Here is a 20900-nt window from a genome sequence, read left to right on the forward strand (position 1 = left end):
GGCTGTTTCTGCAGCACTCGGGATCCACGTTTAATTTGCTTCTGTCGACAGATTATTTCCAGGGGCTGTGGGTGGAGTTGTATCAAAGACAGAGAGCCCCATTTGGAGCTGGTGTCAATTGGCATCACTCCGCTGACTTCAGGGGAGCTACTGCTACCTACACCAGCTGGGGATCTGACTCCAGTGGGATTCTCCCCCGCCCTGGAGGGCGGACCCCATGGACTTCAGTGGAGATAGGCTGATTGACAGCAGCTGGGGATTGGGCCCCACTGCCTTCAATGGAGCTATGTCGGTTTACACCGTCCGGAGATCCAGACCCATTGACGTAAATGTAGCTACCGCTGTTTGCACCCACTGAGGATCTGGCCCAGAACTGGAATTTGCACCAAGGAAGCAAAGATCATTGACGCATTCCCCAAAGAGCTTTGCTTTTCCCTCTTGGGGGTGAGGAGGGACTGGCTGTCTCGGGGAGGGGTGCACAGCGTGGGAGGCTTTTGTCTCTATGACTCGCACTCGGATCCAGCCTGTCTGGTGGCCTTGCAGAGTGAGGAGTGAGCCATGGGCCCATGCTGGTAGAGAAGGATGATGGTCTTGTAATGAAGATGTGGCCCAAGGAGCTAAGATTACTAGTTTGTGCCACTGACCTGATGCGCAGCCTCGGCTGAGTCACTTCCCTGCTCGGTGCCTCAGTTTCCCCCAGCTGTCAAACGGGGACAGTGATCCTCACAGGGCAGGTCTAGCAGCTCAATTCTCTGTGATCTCCAGAAGGAAAGGTCTAGGGAAGTGCCTAGGGTGATTTGTCCCGGGAATGACTTGCCTTCTTGGGGCGAAGGGCTGGGCTTGCAAAGGCTCCTCATGCTGGGTGCTCTTTAGAAGAGCGGGGCCGGCTGTGTTGATGCTGAGCACTTAGCAAACTCGGCCCCTGGCTGGGGACCGAGTGGACCATAGAGGCTGAATTCCCCTCCCGTTCCTATCCACAGCGTGAGTGCCCACTGGCAGGAGAAGCTTGCCGGAGGGCTGCCCTGGGCTGTGGACGGAGGAATTGCGTCTCCCACCAGATCCCTTCCCCTCCTCTACAAACCAGCTTCGCTCAGAGCTGGCCTGATGAAAGGGAGCCCCAACCTGTTAGGGGTGCAGAACTGGCCTCACCCTTGTTTGTGGGTCCGTACAAAGTGTCCGGCACTTCCCCTGACCTGGGAGCAGACACATACCTCTCATCATTCAGAGCTGCAGTGACTGTAAAGTACACGCCGTAATAAACATGGGCGGCTGCCTGCAGGTTGCAGTGTGTAAAACGGGGTGCATCCATTGCACCCTTGTGTCCACTGAGGGGGTTTCTGGGAATTGGTGGGCCTCCCCTCCTGCAGGGCCGTGCAGTCCGCTCGAGCCAGCCCCAGAGGAAACAGGCATATCCTATCGATCCTGACATCAGAAAGTGTATCTCCTACTGTCCTCTTCACCCTACTTAAAAGCGCTACAGAAAGCACACAGGAAACCCAGTCACCCACCCCTAAAATGCAGCCACCTCTGGGGTGGAGCATGGTGGCCATTTAACAGCGCCACACAGCAGCTCGGAATGGGAAGCGAAGGGTAACAGATCCAGGTGAAATCTGCTAGGAGCTCTGAGCAGAGTTGGGGGCGGGGGAGGGAATCAGTGATCCAGTCTGAGGTGGGAGTGTGCAAGATAAAGGGGTTCCTTGCTGGTGGATAAAATAACCCCCTTGCTTTGACAGGGGTGCTCCTGTTGGGGGTGGGGGGGCAGTTTAATGATGGAGGCTCTCAGCCTGACTTGGCCCATTTGCCCACTCGCTGAGGCAAGTGTCTGAAGGTCGAGCGCTGCTCCCAAAATATCCTCTTACGTGCTGTCCGAGGAGGGAGCGTTTCCTGCTGAACAAGCAGGAGTATCCCCTCGGGGACCCCCGCTCACCCAGGTAATCCTACCCCCTGCCAAAACCCTGGGAGGAGACTCTAGAGGGTACACCCTCCCAGCCCCCCGCCCCATCCACGCTGACTCCTGAGCCCCTGCCCTGACCCCGGGGTAAACACCCACAGGAAGACCTGCCCCCACTCAAGACAATGGGGCCCTAGAGAGAGCTGTTCTGCCCCGCTCTGGCAGCGATCAACTGCGAGTGCCGTGCCTCCCGCTCCCTGGGCTGCCTTACTCCAGCCTTGCCTGCTGATACACCGCTGTCACCTCGTCAACAGGCTGAGCCCGGGGTCCAGGGGATGCACCAGGGTAGGGGTGGCCTGGTTGTTGCATTTCTCCACACCACAGGCTGGGCCCAGCCACGCATGGGTTTGTGCGTGGCCCTCGAGGACTCCAGTGAAAGCAGCTCCCTTGCATCCGTGCCTGGCATCAAACCCCCACTTCGTGCATCCCTAGCTGTAGCCAGCCAAGGGTCACAGAGAGGGAAACTGAGGCACGGGGCAGGGAAATGAATTGCCCAAGATCTAGCCAGGAATACGACCCACGTGTCGTGAGCCCCCAGTTCTAGGCATGAACCACTCCTCCTGCCTTTAGAGCGCTCTCTCCATGTGTGTGTGCTCTGAGCGAAAGCCCAGAGAACTGGTCTCTCACCTGAGCCATGTCCACCTGTGAAATCCAGGTGACTTGACAGTAGCCTGGTGGAAGGAGGGGGAAGAGGAGGGGTGTTCTGATCTCCACAGTAGGGCCAAAAAGACCCTATTCAAATGTATTCCAGATTCCTGCTACTCAGGCATTTGTCCTGGTGCAATAGGAGGCTAGGGAATGCTTCCGGGCAGAGGCAGCTAGCACCGACAGGGTCTGGTGGTGCCTGTGTGCTAAATTGCTTTGTGGTTCAGCCTTTGTGGCCTGTAGCGGACGGTGGAGGCCGGGCAAGGAAGGGTTAAAGATGTCACTGTGCCCCTCAAGCTGGCGAGTTATTTGCATCGATCCACCATGAAGGACGGTCTTGTAATTCCTCCGAGGATGAGAAATGGCGTGGGCTGGACCGGTGATGTGCTCGGCAGCCAGCGTGAGGCACGGGAAGAAAGAACAGTGGTTACCGTGCCACAGCAGGTGGATTGATCCAAAAGGGGTCAATTCCAGATCCTTAGAGCTTTTTGGGGGCACATATGATCTGTGTTCATACAGCACCTTGCACCGTGGGGTCCTGGGCCATGACTGGGGCTCCCAGGCATTACTGTAGTACATAAGTGGGGTGGACTGAGGGAAATTCTGCCTGACCATAGCCATGGATCAGCTTGTGCCCTGAAGCCTGAGGATTGACACATTGTCACCGGAGAGGCCAGACAAGTGTCTAATCCTTGGAAACTGTTTGCGTTCTCCTGCAGCAGGGAGTCCAGTGCATTAACTGTCAGTGGGGCGAACAGGTCGCTTCCTCTGGTCCACTCTGAGTTTGCTAGGGGGTGATCTTTGCTCCGAACAAATGCCAATTCATGGAGAGGAGGGGGAGGGGAGGGAATGACCAATCTTAGGTCAAAACTTTCCAGCCTGGCCACTGATTTGGTTTTCAGATCTAGGTGCCCAACCTGAGCCACCGCAGGGCCTTATTTTCATAGATCCTGGGCACTACAACTCATTGGGAACTGCGAGTGCCCAGCAGCCGGGCACATCAGGCCCCAGGATGTGTCTGGGGGAGCACCCCAAAGCCCAAGCACCCTGACATCAGTGCCCACTTTGAAACCCATGCAGACCAGTGTCCTCTCAGCCTGATCGGGTAGATTGGGGTCCCTGTAACACCAGTGTCCATCCTGTGTCACTCCAGATACTACACCAGCTCAGCATCTGGCCAGAGCAGGTGTGTGGGGGTGGGGGGAGGAGAGAGTTGATCGTTGGAAACCGAAAAGCCTGGTAGCGGGGGATAAAGGGATTTAAGACACCCACGTAGGTTTTGTTACAATCAGATCTACACCAGGCCAGTGCCAGTGGGGTGGGGGGAAGGGAGGTACTAGCTGATCTTCATACCCCGCATCCCTTGTTCCAGCGGGGAAGAGGTTAAGGCGGGGAAGTGCAGAGTAAACAGTAGACTGCTGATGGGGATTTTCCATTCCTGTCATGCCTCATTATCTCCCAAAGGGGCAGAACTTCTTTCAAGTCCAGGGACTAAGGGAGGCTGCTGTTATTCCACTGTTGTTTTAATTTAGCCAGTATACAAATATCTCTGTTAGGGCTGGTCTGCAAAGAGACCACAGCTCTTCCTCCAGTGTGAGTGTCAGGGGGGGCTTCTGCTCCCAGCTACCCCCCCACTTTCTTTCTGGAAAATGTTTATTTAAATAGGTCATTTACGAGGCCCACGTGCCGCGCAAAGATCTGTTTGCATGTGCCAGCTCCCAGCGGCTGGTATCTCTCCTTGAACTGACCCCCGCCTCTCCCCCGCCCCATCCAGATGCACTGGCGGTGCCTGACTGTGGAAAGGCATGTGGCCTTGTTGGGCTGGGTGGATTTTTTTTATTTCTCCCTCTTCTTCAACGCAAGCACAAAAATCCTGCCAGCCCAGCTGTGGAATGATTTACTGAAGAAGTGACATGCTGGCAGTTGAACAATGTTCGTGCCCAAAGGTGGCTGAGCCCGGGAGAGGAGAGATGTTTGTTTTTTTAAAAGGAAGGCGTGTGGGGAGCAGGCAGATCTCAATCTGGACGGTCGCATGGGCTCCCGGCCAGCGCTGGATGATTCTTGGCCATGGGAGCTAAGGGCAGAATGTGAAACTGACAAAACTCAGCAGCTGTTTGGTGCCTTTTCAGGGAGATCTTTAAGTGCTTTATAAACATTCAGTGAATTAAGCCTCATGGTCTTTCCCCCAGCTCCTTGGGAGGCAAGTAAGGATCATTATCCTGATTGTGTAGATGGGGAAACTGAGGTGCAGCAAAGCCCCTGCTCTAACCCGCTAGACCCCACTCCCTCCCCAGAGGCAGGACTCCGGGATTCTATTCCTAATACTCACTGGCTGCTCTAACCACTAGGATAAAACCTGCCTCTGCCTTTTAACGTTTGGGGTGTGATTTTGCACAGTGCCAATCTGAGAACTTGTGGGTGTGTCCAGGTAGGGGCAGGGTCCCAGGGTGTTAAAAAGGCAACTGGAGGGTGGGGGGAGCTGAGGGCCTGAGTTGACCTCCCCTTTACAACCTGCTGCCAAGAGAGCGGATACGATGGGGGTCTAGTGCCAAGCGACTCTCACTCCCCCGACCCCCCGACTAGCGAGGGAGATCGGGTGAGCTGCAGCATTTACGAGACCCAAAGTCTCCACCCTGGCCTTTGAAGGGGCTCAGATGCCAGAGGCCCATGATGTTAATTCCCCACCCCGAAAAGAGCGAGGCCACACATGCTGAAGGCCAGCCGCAAAGCTGGCGTGTGCATGCTGAGCCCCGGTCCCCTTGGCCTCTGGGGAGGAAGCTGTGGGAAATGGCTTGGCAACTTCTGGGACTCTCCGCTCTTGCTGTGCATTAACTCTGGTCTCCTCTCGCTTCCCCTGGGCAGAGCATTTCTGCCTCCCCTCCGGAGAGCCTGCAGGGTGAGGAGCGGCCGGGCGGCGCAGGGCTCAAGCGGAAACGGGAGGAGAAGGACCTGCCAGGACATTATGTGAGTGCAGCCATGGAGTCTGGCGGGCGACACTGGATCCCTGCCCCTGGGAGGATGGGTCGCGTATTGCTGGGGGGGGGAGGGCGCTTATGGAGGTGGCAGAGGGCACTCGGGTGTTTGAAGGTCTGGGTTTACCATGCAGTGATGTAAAAGGCAGATCCCGCTCCTCTGGGGCGTTTCAGAAGAACACGTTAGACAAACTCCTGTCTGTGAGGGTCTTAGGTTTACTTGGTCATGCTTCAGTGCAGGGGGCTGGACCTGATGACGACTCGAGGTCCCTTGCAGCCCTGCAGTTCTATGATTCAGTCGCAAACTCCAGCGGACCAATGTTCCACCGCACCAGGCTGGGGGGGCTGCCCATGTGTGAAGCTTGAGGCCTCCCTGAACCCCTAAAGGGCTATCAGAGAACCCCAGGGGGGCTTTTCAGCCTGGCAGTCATCACCAGACTCTCCCATTAGGGGCTCATGTAGAAAGGTCGCATGGTTCAGTGCATAAGGCACTGGGCTGGGACTCAGGAGATCTCAGTTTTGTTCCTGCCTCTGCTGGGTGACCTTGGAGACGAGCAGCTGGGTGCCTCACTGGGAGTCATTCCAGAAGCATCTGGGGCAGGAACGGAGCGGGCCTGATTCTGATTTTGCTTACAGGGTGTAAATTGGCTTCAATGCCATTAAAGTCAATGAGCCACATTCTCTGCTGGAGTGACCTGCACCCTGGGGGAGCTCTAGTCCCTCATGGAGCCTTTGGAGGCAAGGCAGGGGGCCTTGGGCGATGTCCAGAACAGAACCCCAGAGGGGGTCTGCTCCAGCCTCTCTCATTAGGGGTCACATAGGCAGGTGGCATGTTCACTGGATTGGGGCTCAGGAGACCCGCATTCTTTTCCCAGCTCTGCCACTGACCTTGAATAGGTCACAGCACCTCCCTGTGCCTCAGTTTCCCCTTCTGATCTTTTCCTCTCTTGTCTAGTCAGACTGCAGTCTTGCTGTCTCTCGTTAGTTGTACGTACAGCACCTAGCGCAATGGAGACCTGATCTCAGTTGAGCGCGTTTGGCTCTGTTCCAATACCACTAACAATTATACACCTGCCCAGCCTGTTGTTGTTTTTAATGTTGCCCAGATGCTATGGGATTTTTCTTCCAGATTCTGCAGGAGCTTTGGGGGAGAAATCTGGGGGCTGATGATGATCACTTCAAAAAAGAAAATTCAGTCCAGATCCTATGGAGATAGGAAATGACGACTCTGAAGAGCTTTTTAACTAAAAGGGACCTTTCAACGTTGCTTACTAGCTTTAAAGTGCTGCAGAAAAATATTTGGGAAAATACCTTAAAAAAGAATTCCACAGGGAGACCTTAAATCCGAGGTGTTTCTGGGTCTCCGCTCATCTGACACAGCCTTTGCTTGTGTGGTGTCTGATCCAAAGCCCATTGAAGTCACCACTCACTTCCTTGGGCTTTGGGTCAGGGAGACAAGCCAAGAGAGTGGATAGATAATAATAATCCTTAGGATTTAGCTAGCGTTTTCAAGCCGTTATCTTAAAACACTTTACAAAGGACATCAGCATCAGTCTGCCCATTTCCCAGATGGGAAAATTGAGGCACAAAGAGGCGACGTAACTTGCCCATCCAGCAGGCCAATGGCAGAGCTAAGGATAGACCCCAGGTCTTCCAAGTCACAATCCAGTGCTTGAGCCACTAGGCAGCACTGCCTCGAAGATCTGTCCTGTGTCGGCATTTTGCTGTTTTAATGGTTCCTTGCTCTGTTTCTCCCCTCAGCAGGACAGCGACGGGGACAAGAGTGATTATAACTTAGTAGTGGATGAGGTGAGTGAGAAGGTTTTAATTCGATCTCTTAAGGCCTTGTCTAGACACACAATTCGTAGTACTTTAGCTGTACTGTTTCAGCAGCAACCTAGGGTAGATGCAGTTCTCTCAGTGCGAAGGTAATTGCTGCGCAGAAAGGGGAATGAATTCTGCTGTGCTAAGGCACTTCTAGCAGCTGTAAGATAAAACCGGATCTGGAAACGTCTCTCCCCGAACTGAAATAATGACACTGGTCTGAAATCTGTATATAAACCAGGCCTAAGATGGTAACTGAAGGCTACTGTGTTAGACAGAGTTGCCACCTCTGGCGGTTTTATCACAAGCCTTGTGATATGTGGTGGTTTTTGGGAAGCCCCAGTTCTGGAAGTCACGTGTCTGTATCAGAAACTCAAGTTTTCTTTTTTAAAAAAAACAAGAAGTCAGTTTCTAGCCTTCCTGACGGTGGAGAGAAGCTGGGAAATGTGACCTCGGAAAGGCAAATAGAAAGAACCCCAGAGCTGTTATTTTAAAAGAAAAAACCGCCCTGGTCAGCCAGGTCCATGGGTCGGCAAGCTGGAGGCACCTGTCCCTGAGTGGAGACTTGACTGATTTGCAAACAGTCGTTTTGTCTGTCCGGTTGATTATATTGTAGCAGATCAGCGGGCATCCCCCAGTTCTTCCCAGTTGCTACCCATCTGCTCCATGCAGCCAATTGGAAACCACCCAAAGCATTAAAAGAGAGAGAGAGAATTAATATGGCTTGCAAAATTCCCAGGGCATTCAAAAGCAGAGCCAATTTCCCCGTCCTCCTAGGCTACATCTGCAAAAGCAGGCCTGGACCCCACTCCACCAGCTGTGTGACCCTGGAGCGTCTCCATTCGGCTCAGCGGATGGCCTCCAAGGCACCAGGGTCTGGCACAGGGAGAGCCCGCTCTGCTGCTGGCCGTGATGGCCCTGTGGTGTGGGCACACAGTGGGCCCCGGTTCCCTCCTCTCTGAAGGCGCCGTCTGCTTTTCTCTTTCGCGCTGCAGGACCCACCCTCTGAGCCCAGCAGCCCTGCCCACGCACCCAGCACTAAGCTCCCGCCCGCCCATAGGGACATGCCCGAAAGCCCAGCCTCCCTGGCCTCCAGCCGGAGCACAACGCCCCTCAAACTGAAGGACCAGAGCCTGGTAAGGAGATGGGCTTGCGAGCTGGAGAGAGGCCATGGGATGGGGGGATCGACACCTGACTCTGTATCCCAGAGCGTCTCTCCCTGCTGCAGCACATGGGGTGGGGAGGGGGAGTCCGAAGCTCCTCGCCGGTGGATCTGCGAGTGGCATGGATTCTCTGTCCCTGCTTAGAGGGCATGTCACAGGCAATCCAGCCTGGAGGTTGCACTGGGGGCTGCCCCTGCTGGAGCTCTGGATTTATAGTGGATGCTGCCCCCTGCAATCCCCTCCCATGTGCCTTTCCCCCATCACACGCAATTACTCGGGCTTCCCGTCTGGTCCTTAACCCCTCAAGCACTTAATGAGAGAGCGTCTTGCCACTCTCTCTCCCCGCCATCCTATTGCTTCCTGCCCACCCCACATCTTCCCCTGGCTCCCCCATCCCTGCCTGACATGAGGAAAGAACCCTGCCCCCTCCAGAGGCGAAGAATTGCATTGCACTGCCCCCCCCCCAGCATCAGCCCGTTGCATGGTGCCCCCTATTCTGATGCAACCCACGTCCCCCATTCCTGGTTCCAAGCCCTGGGGGGGTCATAGATTGGCAATGGGGTAAGAGGGATCATGCCAGGTGGAGAGGTGGCCGTGGGAGCTGGGGAGGGGGGAGGGCACAACAGACCAGGGGTTACTCCTCCTAACAATCCTCTTCTGCCGGGATCCCTCCCTCCTTCTCCAGCACTGAGGGCCAGCTGGAAGCCTAGGAAAAAACCTGGTCCCCAAAGGGTTAACCCTCCAGGCCACAAGACACTGGAGTCAGATCCGGGGTCTATGTGTCCCCTGGAGGTTCTCCGGCGCTCTAAGGGTTAACAGCAGTCGAGCGAGACAGGACGGTTTGGGGCGCAGGCAGCGTGTGGGCTTCGCTGTGCTATCCGCAGGCAGCCTTGCCAAGTGGTTGCAGCAGGGTGGGCTCCGGGAGCCAGGATGCCTGGGTCCTATTCCCAGCTCTGTACTGACTCGCTGCACATCCTTGGACCAATCAGTTCCCTGCCCCGGGCCTCGCCTCATCCCATCTGCACAGCGTGTCTACCGTGCCATGGGAGCACGAGGAGGCCCTAATTAACGAGCATGCATCAGATGCTTGGAGATCCTTGGCGTGCTGATTAATTAATTAGTACCGAAGCACTTCCATCGCTAGCGGGTCTCCCGTGCTGCCTGGCAAGGGGCGAGTGCCTTCGGAAGGGAGGTTAATACGCTGGTAACGGGAGCCTGGCTCTGCAGGTATTTTCCATCCGTCTGCCTGCAAAATTCCCCTGGGCGCCTCCTCGCGCTGGGCAATCTATCGATTTGCCCAGCATCAACCTGATTCTCAGATTGAAACGTCAGCGGGAGGGAAGCATGGGGAGGGAGGGTATTGATTGCGCTGTCATTCCCAGCCCAGCCATCAAGTGAGGGAGCGAGAGGCACTTATAAGATTCAGCAGGAGCAATCTGTCGGCAGCAGGGGTTTGGGAGCCCTCATTAGGGCTGCTGGCACTTGCTGGTATTTCTCCCCGGGACAGTCTGGTTAGAGCAGACGAAATGCCCTAAGTGATGTGAGATTTGCGGGCTCTGCTTGGATTTCTACCGTTCTGCACAAAACCCCCAGGCGAGCAAAAATGCACCAGGGGTTATTGGACACCACTTCAGTGAAACAGTGGGGCGGCTGGTCGATGGGCCTGATCCTGCAAAGGGGCTGGTGCACACAATCCTGGGGCGGGGGCTGCAGACTCTCTGTGCAAGTATTAACTGGAAGGGGGTGTTCTCTAGGGGGTCAGAGTAGGGGGCTGGGAGTCAAGACTCCTGTGCTGTCGTCCCAGCTCTGGAAAGGAGTGGGGTCCAGTCCCAGTGGTTGAAGTAGCAAGAGCCAGGACTCCTAGGCTCTGTACCAAACCCAGCCATGGAATCTCTCCGTGAGCTTGGGTAAATTAAGGCACTGCCCTGTGCCTCAGTTTCCCCCTCGAGGTGTGTGAGGTTTCGTGAATGTGCAGGTAGCACTCTGGGGGGCCTTGGCTGGAAGGCTGTAGAGCAGGGCAGGGTAACATCTCCTTTCCATTGCAGAATGATGCCTCAGCCAACACTCCCACCTCCAAGTCCTCCAGCTCCTCTCCTCCACGGGACTCCCTAACGCCTGGCCCTGGGCCAAGCTCGGCCTCCCATCTCCGGCAACTCTCCTCCAAGCCACCTGCCACGGACACCATCAGTGAGTCTCTCTAAGGCATCCGCGTCCTTCTGAGAAACTGCCTGGCCCTGTAACACAGCACGTGTGTGTGTGCAGGGGGGCTCTGTGCATGTCAGCTGGTGCAGTTACCAATGTACAGGGCTCTGGGTCAGTGGTGGATTTCCACCCATATCACAGCCAATTTTATGGAAGTGCTTCTGCCGCGCTAATATGGCCTGTCGGTCAATTACACCAACAGGTTCAATGCATCAAGAGAGCCTGCTGTGCAATGCAAGGCTCTCCTTACTTCTCAGGTGTGGGTCCATAGTATGGTTTTTGTCAACCTGTGGAACTCACTGCTGCAGGAATTCAGAGTGACAAATACTGTGTCTGGATTTTGGAAAGGGTTCTGCATTTTTTCTGACTAATAATATTTCTGGTTATACATGTGAAAACAAGGGGGATCAATGCGCATGCTTCAAGACATTAGCTGGCAGGCTCAGGAAGGAACTGGCAGAGGAAGGATGGTCTTGTGGGTACGCCACTGGACAGGGACTCGGGAGATCTGGATTCAGTTCCTGGCTCTGCCACAGACTCCCTGGGTGGCCCTGAGCAAGTCATTTAGGCCCAGATTATCAAAGGCACCTAACTCCCATTGATTCAGGTGTCTCAATACCTTTTGAGGATCTAGGCTTTACTCTCTCTGCACCTCAATACCCCATCTGTGAAAAAGAGACCGTTGGCTTTTCGTCTCTTTCGATGTGTCTACACGGTGCCTAGTTACAAAGGGTCCCTGGTATTGGGGGCGGTGGGTTATTTTGATACAATTATTTGATCCTCGTGTATTTTCCTCCCCACCACGGTGCATACTGTTCTGTAGTCCAGGTGTCTTTGGAGAGTTTTCATCTCCTTCTGACACATCAGATACTGGCCACTCCCAGAGACCAGGGCCCAATGCTGGATTTGTCTCTGGGTGCCGTGTGTGTGTGTGTACCCTGAGGCTACGTCTACACTGCAGCTGAAAGGTGTCACTCCCAGCTTGGGTTCGATGTACATGTACTGGCTCTGCTTAAGTGAGGGCCTAAAATGACAATGTAGCCGCAACAGTTCGGGCTAGCTGCCCGAGTGAAACCCCATCAGAGTTGATCAGTACGTACTAGGTGGCGAGCCCGAGCCGCTGCGGCTACGTTGTTATTTTAGGAACCAGGAAAGAGAGACAGAAGCAGATGGAAAACAAGCAAACTCTTACACTGGACACTCTTGGTCTTGTGCTAGGAGACGGGACGGAAGCTCCTGATCTCCATTCTCTGGACCATTCAGTGTTTTCGAGACTCTATCCTGTGCCCTCTGTTCGTCTCCTCTCGCAGGTGATGCTCCCAGTCCGTTCAATCTCTCTTCCTGGGAGAGTTTTTCCCGGTCCTCCGTCATTTGTGGCTCTGGGCCCCCTCTGGTACTGTGCACAGTAGCCAGAAGAAGCCGCACCATTGCTGTATTACTCCCTTGAGTAAGTGCAGGATTGGGCCCTGCACTGTTGTTTGTTGTTTGTTTCACAGTTGCGCCTAGAGGCCCCGACTGAGATCAGGGCCCCATTGAGCTGGGCGCCCTACAGACAGCAAGAGACAAAGTCCCTGCCCCGAAGATCCAGCTGTTTAAGTGGGGCTCACTTGAAAGTCCTCAGGGGTGTGGTTTAATGTTAAAGGTACAGGGCCGTAGGGTGCCTTGGATCAGCTCTGCCACTGCCTATCTGGGTGATGCTGGGCAAGTTATTTTGCCGCTTGGTGCCTCAGTATCCCCATCTGTAAACCGGGAGCATTACCGACTTCACAGGGGTTGCTGTGCACTGGTGTTTGGAGAGTGCTTTTGCAGCGCTCCTGTGAGAGGAGCTGTAGAGCGTCGTGGAGATTTCTGCTAATAGAAATGTGTCCAGGCTGACAGCTGGGTAGTGGGGAAAAGCGTGGATCAAGACTGGCAGTTTTCAAAGTGGAAATAGAGCAAGACTTTGAGAAATGAAGCCCTTGTCTGTGCTAGAAAATTATTCTGACCAGGGGATGGAAATCGATCTTGACAAACGAGGAGAACTTCTGAGATAAATGCACCCGGATCAGCTTAGAACTCTCTTGCGTTGATTTAGCTTAATTCAGTATGAGCCCAGTTTAAAGGGATTTCAGAGCCTCAGCATGTCTAGGGCCGCTGGCTTGGGGCTCAGGAGACCTGAGTTCTTTTCCTGGCTCTGCCACTGATCCCTTGGGCAAGTCCCGTCGCCGCTTTGTGCCTCAGTTTCCCCTTTGTCTGCCTTGTCTAAGACATTTGAGGCAGCAGCTGCTTCTCACTATGTCTCTGTATAACACTTAACATAACAGGACCCTGATCTCAGCTGGGGCTTCGTGGTGCTACTGTGGTACAAATATTAACTACTCACAAGTTCCTGGCTCCTGGCTCTGGGTGGTCAGGCATTTAGATCCATTGGTCCCAGGTTCAATCCCCGCTGGCCAGGACCCACCCTGAGGCGTTACGCTGCCATAATGCAGGTAACAAGCACCCAGGGGTGCTGCTCAGTGGCTGCATCTCTTCTCTTGAACCCCCAGCTCTGCGCAGCCCCCTGAGCGTGCCCAGCACCTACGCGTCTTCATTCGGGATGGTGCCCCACGCCACCATCAACGGCGAGCTCTCTGCCCCCAGCACCTACGTGAGCATCCACCTCTCTCCGCAAGTCAGCGGCACGGTGATGTACGGACGGTCCCCTCTGGTGAGTCGCAGACCGGCCGGGGCAGAGGCCAGCTCAGCTCCAGCCACCTCCTGCAAAGGCCCTTCTCCACCTTCACCACAGAATCCCGTGCATGCGTGGGATGGAGAGTAGCAGTGGTGAACTCAACAGGGGGCAGCTCAGTGCAGGGCACGGGCCAGTTGAATACAGCCAGTTAGGTGCCCGGCTCCCAGTGGGAGCTGGGGGGGGGGTGAGTTTGTAATGGCCCTTTGTCTCTTTAAAGCTCTTCCCCCCTTGGAACATGGCCGGGGCGGTGCCCTTTGCAGCCAAGCCCTGGTCCCATCAGAGTTTTGCTGCCAGGAGCAGGAATTGGCCGTTGGCTGGTCAGCCGCTGCCCCCTCCCATATATTCTTGGAGGAAACAGGCTGCAGAGATAGCCAGAGAGGTTGTTCCAAGCCAGTCTAAGCGCAGAGCGGCCGGACCCTGCTCGTCTGTAGGCCCAGCCACTGTGGCCCCTCCCCACCATGCCGCTTGGTGGACCAGGCTCCCTTTTGCTTTTGCAGGTGGCTTTTGAGTCTCACCCTCACCTGAGGGCTTCCACCATCTCCTCCTCTCTGCCGGCCATCCCCGGGGGGAAACCGTAAGTGCAGCCAAATCTGTGCAGAGGGGCTGGGGGCGGGGGGAGGAAATCGTGGAAACGCCCCAGGGGGAGGTGGTGGAATGCAGGTCATCACCAAGCCAGGCTCCCACTGGCCCACGGCAGCATTCCACACAGGAGCTCCCACATGGAGGCGGTAATAAACAGGCCAAGGCCATGCTGCAGCCTGGAGGAAGGATGGTCCAGTGGTTAGGGCTCTGCTGTAAGACTCCGGCGCCCTGGGTTCAATTCCCTGCTCTGTCCCCGACTGAGTCGCTTCATTGTTGTGACTCAGTTGCCCCATCTGGACGCTGGAGTTTACAGCCCTGCCTCTTGGGGCAGGGAGGGGGCTGTGAGGACCAATACAGTAAGGCTGGGAGGGGCTCAGCTACTACAGTAATGGGGCTGGGTACCTACCTACCTGGAGAGGTCCCTCCTTGTCTAGTGTGTGACCCCCACCCTCCCTGGCAGGGGAAATCTCCAGCCAGAGGCTACGGACAAAAGTGGGTGACAGATGCCCAGACACGGAGCGTAACGCCCAGGAGGGCTGCATCCCTTTAAGGCCTGCCAGCACTTACCTGCCTCTCCCCCTCCTCCAGCGCCTACTCCTTCCACGTGAGCGCCGACGGGCAGATGCAGCCGGTCCCCTTCCCTCCCGACGCCCTTATCGGCACCGGCATCCCCCGGCACGCCCGCCAGCTCCACACCCTGACCCACGGCGAGGTGGTCTGCGCCGTCACCATCAGCAACTCCACCCAGCACGTCTACACGGGGGGCAAGGGCTGCGTGAAGGTGTGGGACGTGGGGCAGCCTGGGACCAAGACGCCCGTGGCGCAGCTGGACTGCCTGGTAAGGGGAAGGGGCCTGGGGACAGACGAACAGGGGGAAGGTGGCTTCTGTTGGATCCAGCACAATTCCTTGCTACCCTTGAGGGCCAGATCCCTGGCTGGGGAAAATCGCCATTGCTGGGGTGACTTCAGCTGAGGATCTGGCCCTGTGTGCTGCAGCAGCTGAAGATGCCAGTTTCTGTATCGCAGGCGAGACGCACTGGAGATTGTCACTTGGTTTGTTGGCGTGGCCCCCCTTGGCTGGTAGACTGGACCATAGAGTTTGGACTCAGGATACCCAAGTTCCAGTTCCTGTCTTTGCGGCTGTGTGTCCACTGTGGGCTGGGCTCTGCACTGGTTAGGCCAATGCTCTGTGTGCATGTGCGTGTGCGTGTGTGTGAGATGCCCTGCCTCAGTTTCCCCCATCGAGCCAGCAAAGGAACTGTGCCCAGGCAGTGGTGGGAAACGATCTCTGCCAGGGTCATTTTAAAAACAGAACGGAGCTGCGTGCGTCGGCTGGGGCCGTTCCAGGCCAGCTTCCCCGGCGCGTCTGGAGCATCAGCGGGGACTGGAATTGCTCCGTCGCTAGAAAACCCTCGTCAAAAGGAAAAGCGATTAATAATTGAGCTTCCCCCCCGGGGGCCCTGTTCATTAGCATGCCAGAGATCCCGGTGCTCCTGCCCTTACTGGAAGGTGCTGCGGAGCCGACGAGCGTGGCAGGACGGCTCATCACTGCAAAACAGGCAGGGCGGGGGGCACTCGCTCCCCTCCCATCTTTGACCAACAGGGCTCCGATTTTTGTCCCTCATGCCCGCTCTCCCCCCCACACACACACACACAGAGCTCCCGACGAACTGTCCCAAGTGCGGCGGGTCTGGGACTGAAGCAGCTGCAGCTTGGGGTCACTTCAGCCAGGCTGGATGCTGCGGTGCTGGGCGTGCTTGAAGGGGGCTGGATAGGTTTGGCTGGCTGTGGTACGTGCTGAGAGCTCCCTGCGCTTTGCACTGCTTTTAAGAGCTTGTGGGGTGCTCTCTGTCTCCCCCATGCCGCAGAAACCCCGACCGCCCATGGGATGGCGGGTAAAGCAGGCCAGTCTCTGTCACTGGGTACTAACACCCTCAGGCACACGGGACAGTGGATGGGCTTGTGCGTAACGTGTTGGCTGGGGCTTCGGGAGATCCGGGTTTAATTCCTGGCTCTGCCACTGACTCCCTGTGTGACCTTGGGCGAGTCATTTAATTGCCCTGTGTTCCTACTTGTGAACCCCTGGGGCCAGAGCCCAGCCTTTCGGGGGGGATGTGTGTGTGTGTAGCACCTGGCACCGTGGGGCCCTTGGCAATGGGCAGGACACTAGGTCAGGTTGCGGGGGAAGCAGAGGTGGGGAACGGGGCTGCTTTGGAGAAAGGTGGAAATTGCTTCAAGGCCTGGAGGGCTTTAGAGCCTGGCTGCTGAGCCCTGCAGGGTGAACTCCATTGACCGCCACTGAGTCCCTGGCACAGGTGCCCCCTCCCTGCAGGACAGGTGGCTCTGAGAGGCTGCAGGCTGAAATCAGGGGAGACAATCCACTGACCCTTAAGGGGCATTGGATCAGGGACCCCCGCACTCCACAGTGACTGGCTTTAAGGCTGCTCCTCCCTCTCCCTTCCCCAGAACCGTGACAACTACATCCGCTCCTGCAAGCTCCTCCCGGACGGGCGCAGCCTCATCGTGGGGGGCGAGGCCAGCACCTTGTCCATCTGGGACCTGGCCGCGCCCACCCCCCGCATCAAGGCGGAGCTGACATCCTCGGCGCCCGCCTGCTACGCCCTGGCCATCAGCCCCGACGCCAAGGTCTGCTTCTCCTGCTGCAGCGATGGCAACATCGTGGTGTGGGACCTGCAGAACCAGACGATGGTCAGGTGAGGCCTGCTCCACGCCCCCTTAGCTCGCAGGGCCTTCCCTGTGTGGGCCCCCCCCGGGTCAAGTGCATGCGGCTGGGATCAGCCGGGTGACCTCTGCCTCTCGTTGCCGGTTGGCGACGGTCACACCTCGGGGTGCATGGACTGCTGGGGTGGGACCTGCCGAACCAGACTCTGGTCAGGTGAGGCCCGGGGTCTGCCTGCCGCCGGCTAGGCATCCCTTCCCAGGGCGCGGGGCGGTGCGGCTGGCTGGCGCTGGAGCGGGCAGGAGCTGCCTGGCCGCAGGACCCGATCCTGCAGCAGGCTCCGGGGCCTGACGGCCGCGCTCTCCCCTCCAGACAGTTCCAGGGCCACACGGACGGCGCCAGCTGCATCGATATCTCCAACTACGGCACCAAGCTGTGGACGGGGGGGCTGGATAACACGGTGCGGTGCTGGGACCTGCGGGAGGGGCGTCAGCTTCAGCAGCACGACTTCAGCTCCCAGGTAGGGGGCGCCGCAGAGCCCGAGCGGGTGGGGGCGGTCGCCGCACGGCGCTCTCCCCTCTCCCGCAGAGCCAGCCGGGCAGGGACCCGTTTCCTGGGGCCTGACTCTGCCTTCTCCCCCAGATCTTCTCGCTGGGCTACTGTCCCTCGGGGGAGTGGCTGGCCGTCGGCATGGAGAGCAGCAATGTGGAGATCCTGCACGTGGCCAAGCCGGAGAAGTACCAGCTCCACCTCCACGAGAGCTGCGTCCTCTCCCTCAAGTTCGCCTCCTGCGGTAGGAGTGTGTGCAAATGCAGATGCGGGCTCAGGCTGGGCAAGGGGTTGCATGGCTGGGCAGTGACTGGGACTCAGGAATAGGCATCTGTTCCTGGCTCTGCCGCTGTCCTGCTGGGTGACCTTGGGCCTCGCTCTGTGCCTCAGTTTCCCCTCCCGCCCGCGGTCCGTGAAGATGATTAGCTCTTTGGGGCAGGGGCCGTTTCTCTTCGTGTCTGTGTGGCCCTGGCACAAAGGGGACCCAACCTTGGTCGTGGGCTGGAGTTGCTAATGTCACACAAATTTCATCTGAGCGTGATGGCAGAGCTCCGCAATGGGGTTTACGTGGCCAGCCCCGGAATATGGAACGGAGCTGGGAAGAGCTTGGAAGGCTGCGTGGGTGGGACTCCATGTTTACAGGCAGGCTGAAAGTTGATCCAGCCCGGGCTTTGCCTTGGATGTCGCCAGTGCATCGTCCTCTGCTCCCAGGGCAGGTGGTTGCTTGTGGGATGCTGTTGGGATCCCCCCGCGCCTATGGGCAGCGTCTCCCCTTTTGCTGAATCTCTCGTCCATGCACGCGACAGCCCCCCGCTGACCCATTGGACTCTCCCGCTGCAGGTAAATGGTTCGTGAGCACAGGGAAGGACAACTTGCTGAACGCCTGGAGGACGCCCTACGGAGCCAGCATCTTCCAGGTGTGGAAGGGTGCCCTGCCGGGAGGCACGTTCTGCTTAAATCCCTCGCCCCCGGCAATGCCAAGAGTGGGAGCAACTGTCCAGCCCATCAGTGGCTGCCCCAAAGCCAGGTTCACCCAGAGTGGACCAGAGTCTGACCTCCTGCACAAGGCAGAACAGGAGTGTCCTGAATTAATTCCTGATTGACCCAGAGCATCAGTTCAATCAGTGGGAGGCTTTCTCTTGGTTTTAATGGCCTTTAGCACCAGCCTTCCCTGCCCTAGCAGAGATCAGGGAGTGCTGAGAGAAAGAAAGTTGGGCTCCGATTTTAACTCACCTGAGAACAAGGTCTCAGCCAGTCTTTGCCACTGGTCTCCCTGGCCCTGCTCTCAGCCCCCACCTCGTTATCCCACTATCGGGGCCGCCCAGAGGGCAGGTGCCCTCTACTAACCTCCCCTCTTTTCTCTCTCTCTCTCAGTCCAAAGAGTCCTCGTCAGTGCTAAGCTGTGACATCTCGATCAACGACAAGTTCATCGTCACAGGCTCCGGCGACAAGAAAGCCACCGTCTACGAAGTGGTGTACTGAAGCATGCGTGGCGGGGGGGCGCTCCTCCCCTCTCTGCCGGCAAAGGCCGGCAACACTGCCTTGGAGCTGCCGGGACCGAGCTGTACCGGGACCAAAACCAGCGTTACCCAGGGCAGCCTTTCCAACCGACCGCCGGGGCCTCAGAACGCCACGTGCGCTGGGAGCGGGCCCCCCCCTCCCCACAGCTTCAGCTGCGGAGCCTCGCGCGGTCGTTCCCGGCTTGGAGGTGGGCCTTGTCTGAGTGCGACGCTCCCTCCACTCGCAAACAGGTGCAGGCGGATGGAGACACAAGACGCCTCGCTTCCTTTCGGCATCTTCCACGCTTCCTCCCCGGGGCAGATGTGGGGGAGTTAGGAGTCGCTGGGATCTGACCGGCGCGGGGGTTTGGCTGGAGAGGCAGGGCCCGATGGGCTTCCCAGCTAGAGGACGAGCAATGGCCGGATCCCAAGGGCCGGAGGGGAGTTATTACTGGTGCAAGTGATGCTGTTATCACTCAGTGAGCAAAGGGGCTGGGGCCTGGCACTTCTCCCACATTATTGCTACTGATTCAATGACGCCAATTTTCTGTTGAGAAAACAGCTGTAATTTCTCCTCGGTAAATAAATGTATTTAACAGGCCGTAGTTTCAATCCCTGCGTAATGAAACGTGTGGATTTTCCGTGTGGCTGGGGACAAGCACGGGCCCCGGATTACAGCCAGGGCCCCCATGAAACACCCCTGCTGCTTTGGTGACTTGGTGAAAAAGGAGCTGGGGTCCTCCCTAGAGATGCTGGTGACAGCTGGGTCCTCTCCTGGGTGAGGGTTGGGGCTAAGGTGCTGGGCTGGACCTTGGGCAAGCTGGGTGAGTATCCCAGCTCTGCTACTGCCTCTCTGGGTGACCTTGGGCAAGTCACTTCCTCTCGTGAGGCCTCAGACCCTCACCTGTAAAATGGGGATAATCCTGCCTGGCTCCCAGGCTTTTGGAGGTTTACTGTGAGCTCTTCAATGCAGGGCCTCCCCCTCCGAGAATGCGCAGTGCCTAGGGTTGCCAGGAGTTTCCTGCAATCGGCCTCAATCTCCCGCTTGCTACTGAAAGGACTCCAGTAGATTTTAACAGGCCAAAAGTCTGGTCGGCAGGGGCAGTGCAGCGGGGCTAAGGCAGGCTCCCTACCTGCCCTGGCTCCGCGCAGCTCCCAGAAGCAGTGGCATGTCCCTGCAGCTCCTAGGCGCAGGCAGGGGCAGCCAGGGGGTGTCTCGGCACACCGACTCCGAAGCGCCCATTGGCCGGGAACTGTGCCCAATGGGAGCTGCAGGGATGGTGCCTGCAGGCAAGGGCAGTGCGCAAAGCCACCTGGCTGCCCTTGCCTGCGCCTAGAAGCCGCAGGGGCATGGCGCTGCTTCTGGGAGCCATCGGAAATAAGTGCCTCCCAAAGCCTGCACCCCCCTCCACAACCCCAACCCTGAGCCCCCTCCTGCACCCATACGCCCTCCCAGAGCCTGCACCCCCCTGCATCCAAACTCCCTCCCAGAGCCTGCAGCCCCCTTGCCCCAGCCCTGAGCCGCCCCCCCCCCCCGCACGCCCTCCTGCATCCCAACCCCCCCTGCCCCAGACCAGTGAAAGTGAGTGAGGGTGGGCAAGTGTGAGCGGGGGGGGGGAGGATGTAGTGAGAAGGGGCAGGGGGCAGGGCAAGGGTGTTTGGGTTTGCGTGATTAGCCAGTTGGCAACCCTAGCAATGCCTAGCACCACCGTAGAGCCCAATCTGAGAGGCGGGAGATGCTAATTAGGCTAATAGGTGGAAAATGTTACAGCTGCCTAATTAAAGCAGGCGTAGTCCCCATGTCTGGGGGGCAGGGAGATGGGGGTGGGGGTGAGGGGGGGTCTGTCCTTCCAGGGAGCGATGCTAAGGAGCAGCAGGGGGCTGCACAGGTCCCAGCGACAGGCTGGCGAAATAAGCAGGGGCTCAAGGGCTGCCCGGAGCCTCGGCTGCGCCAGCTGGAGCCACGGCAGGGGCGTTAGCTGCAGCCTGCATGGCGGCTGGGCGCAGTGATGCCCTGTGGCCGAGGTCCGGAGACGGCCGTACGCGGGAGAACCAGGCCCCTGCCAGGGCTTAGGAGCAGTAGCGCGGCTTAGAGGCTGCCCCGTCCGGGTAGGGCTTCA

The 20900-nt window shown here is 57.5% G+C and overlaps 1 protein-coding gene across 9 annotated transcripts in view; it reads left to right on the forward strand.

Moving 5' to 3' along the window:
- TLE2 (TLE family member 2, transcriptional corepressor) overlaps positions 1 to 19381 on the forward strand; it is a 33897-nt gene extending 14516 nt beyond the window's left edge. For 6 of the 9 annotated variants that reach the window (XM_075123256.1, XM_075123257.1, XM_075123260.1 and 3 more), the window contains 12 exons: positions 5459 to 5560; positions 7330 to 7377; positions 8388 to 8528; positions 10601 to 10742; positions 13286 to 13446; positions 13968 to 14044; positions 14641 to 14890; positions 16519 to 16766; positions 17105 to 17252; positions 17375 to 17525; positions 18122 to 18198; positions 18656 to 19381. In XM_075123256.1, coding sequence (XP_074979357.1) covers positions 5459 to 5560; positions 7330 to 7377; positions 8388 to 8528; positions 10601 to 10742; positions 13286 to 13446; positions 13968 to 14044; positions 14641 to 14890; positions 16519 to 16766; positions 17105 to 17252; positions 17375 to 17525; positions 18122 to 18198; positions 18656 to 18763 — 1653 coding nt within the window. In that variant the 3' untranslated portion in view covers positions 18764 to 19381. The remainder of the gene's footprint in view (positions 1 to 5458; positions 5561 to 7329; positions 7378 to 8387; positions 8529 to 10600; positions 10743 to 13285; positions 13447 to 13967; positions 14045 to 14640; positions 14891 to 16518; positions 16767 to 17104; positions 17253 to 17374; positions 17526 to 18121; positions 18199 to 18655) is intronic. The other 3 variants (XM_048831367.2, XM_075123263.1, XM_075123259.1) reach the window with 1 other exon arrangement.
- The last annotated feature ends 1519 nt before the right edge of the window (positions 19382 to 20900 follow it).

This window comes from Caretta caretta, chromosome 25, assembly GCF_965140235.1.
Source record: "Caretta caretta isolate rCarCar2 chromosome 25, rCarCar1.hap1, whole genome shotgun sequence".
NCBI classification, from domain to species: domain Eukaryota; kingdom Metazoa; phylum Chordata; order Testudines; family Cheloniidae; genus Caretta; species Caretta caretta.